General features: G+C 31.9%; 1 protein-coding gene across 2 annotated transcripts in view; it reads left to right on the top strand.

Moving 5' to 3' along the window:
- The window catches only part of LOC143629534 (ABC transporter E family member 2-like), a 13,702-nt gene extending 3,848 nt beyond the window's left edge, over positions 1-9,854 (top strand). The window contains exons 2-5 of one of the 2 annotated variants that reach the window (XM_077098779.1): positions 8,933-9,038; positions 9,225-9,310; positions 9,401-9,498; positions 9,683-9,854. In XM_077098779.1, the coding sequence (XP_076954894.1) occupies positions 8,936-9,038; positions 9,225-9,310; positions 9,401-9,498; positions 9,683-9,812 (417 nt within the window). In that variant the 5' untranslated portion in view covers positions 8,933-8,935 and the 3' untranslated portion in view covers positions 9,813-9,854. Of the gene's footprint in view, positions 1-8,873; positions 9,039-9,224; positions 9,311-9,400; positions 9,499-9,682 lie in introns of those variants that run through there. The other variant, XM_077098777.1, reaches the window with a different exon arrangement.
- Positions 9,855-10,000: the final 146 nt, after the last annotated feature.

Raw genomic sequence — 10,000 nt, 5'->3', positions numbered from 1 at the left:
TTATGTACTCGTGTAGTTGAAGCCAAAATTATTTTTGGAACTAACATTGGTCATAGAGTTTTGATCCATAGATCGCCACTGACTCCATTAGACAACAAAATAGCATACAAATTTCAAAGACGACAATTTCCCCTTGTAGTATGTTTCGCGATGACGATAAACAAAAGCCAAAGTCAATCATTATCAAGGAGAAATGAGAACAATCTTTAATGTACCGCCCCGACATATAATTCGCATGAGGTCGAGGTGTTACACAACGTATGAAGGAGATGGAAGACTTACCAAGAGCGAAATAAATCTTTAAAATATTTGATATTCAACATTTGACATTTAAATATATATGTTTAAAATATACTAGTTTGAGACCCATGTATTACACGGACAATTAATGAAAATTTTAATATTTAATCATTAAGCAAAATACAATTAATAACACAATTGACATATATTGTTAATACAATTACAAATTACATTAAAATTACAAGAATTAAAAAATAAAACATTACTCACATATTTTATAAGTAAGAAAAAAATTTCCCTTGTACACAACATTTGTTGTTGTATTGGTCAGATTACCTTGTTTATCAAGAATCAGAATCTTTAGGCCACACATGTTTGTAACTCTTGACAAGGCGACGTATAGTTGTCCATGTGAGAACACAGGTTCTTTTAAGTACAAACCAACCCTTGATAATGATTGACCTTGGCTTTTGTTTATCGTTATCGCGAAACATACTACAAAGGGAAATTGTCGTCTTTGAAATTTGTATGCTATTTTGTTGTCTGATGGAGTCAGTGGCGATCTATGGATCAAAACTCTATGACCAATGTTAGTATCAGAAATAATTTTGGCTTCAACTACACGAGTACATAAAGATATAATCTGTAGTCAAGTACCGTTACATAAGCCTTCTTACTGGTTAAGATTTCTAAGGAGCATAACAGGAACACCAACTTTTAGCACCAGTTTGTGGTTTGGTAGTCCGGATATTCTTAGACCATTAAGCAGTTCAGGAGAGTATAAAGTTGTATCAACAGTGTCATTGATATATTCTGAACTGCATATGGTATCTGAACTTAAGTACTCGACTTCATCACCTGGAAAAAACTTGAGCAAACTATCATTAATCTCATCAACAATTTCGTTTGTTGGTGCAAGTATTGCTCTATCCTGAAAGTAATGTTGGTTCTCGTAATTCTGTAGAATATCAGGATATACAAAGTCAAAAATTTTTGATATAGGATCAACTGAATCTTTTAACTATATATGCAACATGCTACATGAAAATAACAAAATGTTGCACTTACTCTGTCATGTACCATAAATAATCCGAAGAGTCTCTAGTGACATTATGTTTCTCTAACAGTCCAAAAGTCGTAAACGAATTGTCATTATATGTTTCAGTTTCATCATTATACGAGTGCCAAGAAAATCATCCTCCTGCTGAAGCCATCTCCATCAATGCAGTTTGTGAACCTACCTGTTAAAATCAACCACATTCACACATCATTATCATTAATAACAATAAACAATTGCAAACCTTTGACTCAAATATGCAAAAAGGTAACTTTCACCTGAAAATGAGGTTTAAACCATTTATAATAATAAAATCAAAATTAAAAATTTGACTATCGAGTTATTAAGAATAATCATTCTACTCCTTCACTTACGCTTCCCTAGTTCCTTCCTTCAATCATGATATTAGTTTACGAATACAATTCTAGGCAATATTCTCAGAAAAAGTAACCAACTTTAAATCAAAATCTTTGAACATATTATTATTAGCTTGCAGTTCAGATGAATGATGAATGATAATAAAAATAATAATAAAATTAATAATAATAATAATAATAATAACGAAAAAGTCATGATGATGATGATGATGATGATGATGATGATGATGATGATGATGATGATGATGATGATGATGATAATAATAATAATAATAATAATAATAATAATAATAATAATATGAATGATGGTTTCTTCATGTGTAATACACAAATCTCAAATTGAACATATTAAACCTAAACCTTCAATTAATCTAATATTAAAATTCAATCAAAAGAGTTAATAATAATAATAATATTACCTAAGGAAGATGAGAGAAAGAGATTTAGAGGTTTTGAGGTCCACTGTTGCGTCGTATATGTATATATATATAGTAGATATAGTGAAGGGGCGATAGTAGTGGTGGCCGTGGAGAGGGTCTATTTCGTTGCCGGCACTTGGGGTGGTGGTGGAGGCCATGGATAGGGCCGATGGAAAGGATACGTGAAGAGAGTTGGAAGAAATTGGTATTTAGGTTTAATTGGATAAAGGATAGGAGGTTTGAATAACAAATAAAGTGGGTGGGTAATGACCCATGTAGTATCCATATTTAACAAAATGGGTTAAAAAGTATGAGAATGGATGAGAGCTTGACAAATGGCATATAGTAGTAGGTATTTATTAGAGTAGTAAGATACTTATCCTAAGTTTATAAAACTAACAACCTATCTTAACTAAGTTGTCAATTTGTCTTCATTAGATTAATCTTGTACTTTCGTCATTATCATGTTGATATAGAAATCTTGATTTAACCATTGGTAGACACGAACCTGATAATCTTGATCTTGAGTGTCTGTAGTCTTGATTAGGTTTAATGTTGCTTAATTATGACTAATGATGATCAATCAATTGTTAAGGGACTTGTGGGTGACATATAGTTTTCAATGATGAATTAGAACTATTTATGCCACATTATCTTAATTAAGTTATTATAAAAAGTTAAGGTTGATTAAAGTTTAAACAATTGTTTTCCAAATAGTTTCCATGGAATTCATTATTAATCATGAGGTTACACACCGTGGTTTCCGCACACAATGTAGGGTGTGACATCAAGGAATATTTTTATACTGAAGTTAGCCATTATACGGACCGCCTCAACATTATACGATATGTCTAATTTGAAGTTTGTAAATTAAAGATTAGACCTTGAACATTAACTATAGCATAATTACAAACTAACCCTTAAAAGTGGGAAAAATTGGTACAAAAGTTTTTGAGATGTTATAAAACCAGTTATGTAACCTAGATATCTAGTGAAGATGGTATTATATTTTTCAGTACTCAACATTCAATGATCATTGTCAAGAAAATGGTTTTAAATGTTACCAAAATCACGAATATTAGACATAACGTTAACATCTTTTGCAACATTAGTCCATCCCTAAAAAAATCCAACTGCATAATGAAGCAAAGCAAATATAAATAATTAAGTAAACAAACCATAAAACCATATTGTAGTCATGGAAATTTCATCTGTTAACAACCCATAAATTTAATAAGTATAATAAAATAAATCATTTAAAACATTGAAAAACAAAGAACATGATTAACTTACTCTATATAAGACAAGCAATATAGTTAAACCACAATGACCCTTATGTTAAAAGATAAAACATTGCTACATCAAATTTGTTCAATAAATATTGTTGGAATTTAAACAAACAACTAATACATTCTCTGAAATTTTCATCATGAATACACAAAAAAAAATTGAAGGAAAAAAACTAGTGAAAAATCATATTAAATCAAGAGTAAAGTGCCATTTTCGTCCTTGTGGTTTGACAAATAATGCGAATTTAGTTCAAAAAGTTTATTTTTTGCATATGGACCCTCCACGTATCCAAGTTCTTGCCAATTACATCCAAATCACTAACCCCGTTAAATATAATCATTAAGTTAAGGTAGACATGTCTTTTCACTATTTATTTATTATAATAATTATTTTAGTGAACTACGGTTTTCTTCCTTGTGGTTTGTCCAAAATTTGCGGTTTTAGTCCAATAGTTTCAAGTTTGCAATTTTCGTTCTTATAGTTTCATTTCACTTGCAATTAAACCCGAATTTATTAACCTCGTTAAGTTAGGTCATTAACCCATTTTCGTGCCTCTCACGTGACGACCAGTTTTGTTGTTTTTCTCCCCAAATAAATCCCAGTCCTAATTCGCAAGCCCCCTCACGTCAGAAGATGGGTGTATTTTGGGAAATAGGAGAAAAGAATAAACAAAACCGCCCATCACGTGAAGGGCACACTGATGGGTTCAACGACCAGACTTAACGAGATTAGGGATTTCGGGTTTAATTGCAAGTGAAATGAAACCATAGGGAAGAAAATTGCAAATTTGAAACTACTGGACTAAAACTGCAGATTTGGACAAACCAGAGGGACGAAAATCGCAGTTTGTCGAAATAAGTATTATAATAAAGAAATAGTGAAAAGACATGTCTACCCCTGATTTAACGATTAAATTTAACGGGGTTATTGATTTGGACGTAATTGGCAAAAACTGGGAAACGTGGAGGGTATATGCAAAAAATAAACTTTTTGTACTAAATTCGTTTTTATGTCAAACCTAAAGGACGAAAATGACACTTTACTCTTAAATCAAAATTTGAAACCTTTAGTATTCAATAAACAACAATTTAGCAATACATCAAATAAATAGCATAAAAACATGTAAAAAGAGTTTGTTGGGAAACAACGATTTACACTTTAATCAACCTTATTGTTTTGATAATTACATAATTAAGACAATGTGACATAAAATAGTTCTAGTTCATCATTGATAACTACATGTCACACACATGTACCTTGACACTTTATTGATCATCATTAGTCACAATTAGGCAACATTAACCTTAGTCAAGACTACACACGCTCAAGATCAATATTATTTAGTTCATGTCTACCAAGGGTTAAATCAAGATTTCTACATCAACATTTACAGAATAAATCACTAGACTAATTCACTGAAGATTAATTAACAATTCAGTTAAGATAGGTTGTTAGTTTTTTATAAACTTAGGATAAGTTTATAAAATTATATATATCTAAACACAACTGTTTAAATATTTCAAACATTTGAATTTCAAATATTTAAAAAAACTTATTTTACTCTTGGTAAGTCTTCCGTCTCATTCATGCATTGGACAACCAAATCTACTAAAGGGGCAAGTCAAACTCAAATGTGGAATGAATTGAAGCTTTGGATTAAATTTATAAAGTATGTTTAACCAATTGGGTGAAATATTTGGGTTGTGTTGTATGAAGATGTGAGAAGTGATTGGGACATGTTCTCACATGTCTTGGTCAACATTATAAGCCAAAATATCAAGACAATGACCACACATAATGTCCATATTGGTAAAACCAATGTTAATTGGACTGGGCATTCATGGTCGCTTCAAGCAACCATCGGACCACCGGTTCCTTAGCCTTGTCTCTCATATGATTGGCTATAAATGGAAGACTTATTCAAAATAAGTCTTCACCCTTTTCCTCTACAACAATTACGCACATACTCAATACTAATCTATGTTATTATTTAAGTCTAATCAAGCTTCAATTATATAGAGAGGAGATTAAAAGTGTTGAGTAAAACAAAAAACTTTTCTAAGCTATCATCCAACCATCTTACTTGTAATTTGAGCGGTCAACACTAGAGGTTGTTCTAGTGTTTTACAAGTGAAGAATCATCATTAGTTGGTGATTTAGAGGGGAACACACTATCTTGATATAATGTTGCTTTGTATTGGGCTGGAAACTCTATCTTAATATAGAGTAAATTAGTTGTTAGGTGAAGACTCATTATCTTGATATAGTGAGATTTGAAGAAAGTGTAAAGTTAAGTACTTAATGTGCTTAGTGAAGAAGATGATCGCTTTCTTTGAAGAGTGAGACTTTTGTATAGGTGATCATGTCACACCCCAACCTACGACGGAAATGCCACGGCGTGGATTGATTGTCACAGCTCGCAAGGTTACTATCATCCAAATATTTTAAATTTAAATATCTATTTATTAAATTCAAATAACACCATAATTCATTACAAAATCCAAAGTAAATAAGCATCAAATAACTCAAAATCATGAAAATTCATAGTCTCAAAATATATTATTTTAGCATAAGTCCTTAAACAAATCTTCTAAGTCTACACACTTCACATCAAACGGTGACCTGCATATGCGTTGAAAATAATATAGTTTGTCAACACGAGGTTGAGTGAGCAACACACCAGTTCAGTTATACATATATAATAAAATACGTAGCTGCAATGAGTCATATGAGATTTAACCAATCAACCAATGAGCAAATAAAATGAGAAGTCGAAAAGCACAAGGCTATAACGACTAGCGTATGATCATACTATTTTCTGAGATTATGTTGGACCTCTCCGAATGCGGTTCACATTGAGCACATAAACATATAACAAGTATGACATGAGATTAGTTTACACATAAGACAACAATTGCAGTTTTGTGTATAGATAAAGTATGAAATTTACTAAGTTACGCATATGCCCCCAAAAGTGATAAAACGAGTAAAAAGAGGGGAATGTGGTACTCACCTTAAAGATGAACGAGGATGACTAAGATGAGAAAAAAATGAGGAAAAGAATCACACGCGAACGTTGTGGCCTATGAGAATAAACGATATACTTCAAGTAAGGATCTTAATCATGACACGAGTTAAATGATATCCAATTAATATATTAATATTATATTTATTTGGGGATTTATCGTTTAAACTATTATTTTGATTTAAGGAATCATGGTTTAATATTGTTGATAGTTTTACAAATAAAATTACTTGATTCATATCTATTAAAACGTTAGTTTTTAAGTTATAACATATATGTACCTTTATGAAAACGTGCCTTAGAAAATACATATATATGAACGAAAACGAGTATTATAAAGTTCGGTTTTTAGTGAAACAAATTTGTTTAATCATTATTATTATTAATATAATTAGTTATTAATTATTTATTAAAAGAATAACTAAAATGGTTTTATTCCAAAAATAAACAGGGTGCAGGAGGTTCGAACCCGCGACCTCCGCCCCACGTTTCCGTATATTAACCAGCTGGGCTACCCAGTCTTATGCAACAAAACCCGTTTCCAAATAAATATAAACACCATCTGTTCATCCCCTAAACAAACCCTAAAATCAAAACTGATCCATTTGATATAATTGATCAAATCGATTATAGGGTTATCGTAGAATAAGAACTCGCGATCTAAACCATACCTTTAATTACGTTATACGAAGAACATAAGGGGGGGTAACGAAATCAAAACAATTCGGCGCTTAGATGGGTGATGAACGGGTATTAACAGGTCAAATGAATTCAATTATATATAGGGGTATTGTCGGCGATCAAACAAGGAAGGAATCTTCATAACTAATTGGATTAATATCACTATTATCGTGTGTAACATGATTAGGGTGTCGGTTAGGTTTAATAAAGGAAAAACGAGTCAAATAAGGTGTAATTAACGTAATTACATTGTCGGTGAGGCCGCGCCTAGCATAAATAAACGATTTCCTAACCTATAACTTGATTACAAACGATTATTTCCAGCTAATTAGTTGCTTGATTGATCGCGGGTTTCACGTGATTGATTATGGGTCGGGTTTGGTGATGGGTTATCCATCAAGCAAAAAGTATTATAACATAATTTACAAACAGGCCCCTCAAGTTTGGAGATGGATATAGAAATGGATAGAACTTTATGTTTTGGGTTAAAAACGTCAAAACTAAATAAGTATAGCGATAAATAAATAATATAGTAATTGTAACTCGATAAGTGCGGGATTTTATTAATTATAGAGCCCGGACCCGTAAATGGGTCGGGTAACGGTTACAAAATGAAAGTGAAAAACCCGAAATGTTACAGATCCCTACTATTTAGGGAGATGATTAGTGGAGAAAACTCTCGATCGTGGATCAGGGAGAGGACGCAGAGTGAATTAGTTCACATTCACTTGAACCTCTATAAATCCAGTCGTGTCATCATCTCTAACCCATAATTCTTTACTCATTTGTGTTTATTATTATAAGCTGTGAAAAGAGTTTAACAAAGTCATAACTTGTTAAAGTTAGATTAAAAAGATAAGAAAACTATTCACCGCCTTCTAATTTTCCACATGGTAAATCAAAATCATGATTATTTTGATACTGTAAACATTTAAGAAAATGTAAGAATTTTGGAATTCATACATTTATTGTTCAAAAAGATGATCGGTTTTGTTGTAGCAATATAACAGAACTCGTAAATCAAATTAGGGTTACTTTTTGAAACCTTGAATACTACTGAACATCTAAATGATCGTGATACCTGTAATGTTGAAGACTATAGAAGATCGATGAAATCGCCAACTTAACCTTGAGAGAATGAATTGTTACCTAATTTCTCGACGATTGCAAAACCAAACGATATGTGGACGATGAAGATTGTGAAATTTAGGATTCATTAGAGAGTATTTGATGACACTTGTGAATGAAGAGAAATTACAAAGGATCCATTCTAGTGTTTAGGGTTGGAATAAATTGTGTGACCCATTTGGCTCTAATCGGATCCCATGCCCACTTCATCTATAAAAATAAATGATTAAAAAATATATCTAAAAAGCCATGTGGAACAATAGAAGTTTAGAATATCATGTGTCACTATAGAGCATTTTGGTAAAGTATAAAATGTTAGGTTGCTTAAAATCCTATTATTATGTTATTCAAGTGGAAGAAAGATTGTACTAGCAAATTCAAAACTATAAATGAGAGAACTATCATTTCCGTCCATGTAGTTTATTCAAAGTTAATATTTCAGTCTAGAAATTAAAGTTTGCTATTTCCGTCTTAAAGTTTCATTTTTTTTTGTAAAGTCATCAGTATGATTTGTTAAAATCTAGTAACAAAAAATGTAACGAAAATGAAACTTCAAGGACAGAAATGGCGAAACTAAAATTTTTAGACTGAAGTAAAAGACATTAGGGAGGGATCATTGTGCAAATTCCCAAATTAAAGCAGGCAGCAGCAATCCTCCTTAGAACCCTAGCTCTCTTTCGTGGTCTGGTAGCTAGGGTTTCATCAATCCAATCAATCAATGGCTGATCGATTGACGCGTATCGCTATTCTGAAAGAAGACCGATGCAAGCCCAAGAAGTGCCGCCAGGAGTGCAAGAAAAGCTGCCCTGTTGTCAAAACCGGTATTTGCCTTTCTTCATCTGCTTCTATTAATTAAAACAACTAAATCTTTGATATCTGTGATGTGCTTTTGGTTATCTCAAAATTAGTATCTGTGATGTGTTTTCTTGTAATTATTACAATTTAAAGATGATAAGCCCTTCTTTTTTAACAAGTAGAATATGTTATTTTTCTCATTTGTATTGCAGGTAAGCTATGTATTGAGGTCACTTCTCAATCCAAGATGGCTTATATCTCTGAGGAGCTTTGCATTGGATGTGGTATATGTGTTAAGGTTTGTATATCATTACCATGTGCTTTTTTACTTCCTATCAACACTAAATAAATAAAATTAATATTGCTTCTTTTTGTTTTCTGTATCTAGAAATGCCCTTTCGATGCAATTGAGATCATTAACTTACCAAAAGATTTGGATAAAGATACAACTCATCGTTACGGGGCCAATACCTTCAAGTTACACAGGTTGGTTAAACCGATAGTTGAAACTCTAATGTGTAAAGCCTTATGCTTTATATTCAAACCGTCAATTGTTACTTAAATAATATAATCTGTATTCTGACTCACTAAAAAGTATCTACCAGATAGTTGAAATCTTGCTCTAAAATTGTTTTTCGGTCAACTTGACTTCCTTGACTTGTAATTACAGGTTGCCTGTTCCAAGGCCTGGGCAAGTTCTTGGTTTAGTTGGAACAAATGGAATTGGGAAATCCACAGCTCTCAAAGTTTTGGCGGGAAAACTGAAACCCAATTTGGGGCGTTTTAATGTAATTTATTGATCCCTTATCTTTAATTTTTTTTTATTGTTGGTACAATAATACTTGTTACTTTTGTTTAATACTAGTGAGTGCTTCAATATTTTTTTTCCAGAACCCTTTGTTTTTTGTTCATAATTAGTGCTTCACTATTTTTGTACATAATTTGTGCTTCACTATTTTTGTTACTATTTAGTGCTTCAATTTTTTCT

This window comes from Bidens hawaiensis, unplaced genomic scaffold (assembly GCF_021521415.1).
Source record: "Bidens hawaiensis isolate Kalapana, Puna unplaced genomic scaffold, B.hawaiensis_p1.1 tig00005272_1, whole genome shotgun sequence".
NCBI lineage: Eukaryota > Viridiplantae > Streptophyta > Magnoliopsida > Asterales > Asteraceae > Bidens > Bidens hawaiensis.
Note: the sequence above shows the minus strand (reverse complement) of the source record. Positions and strands in the feature narration are given on the sequence as shown.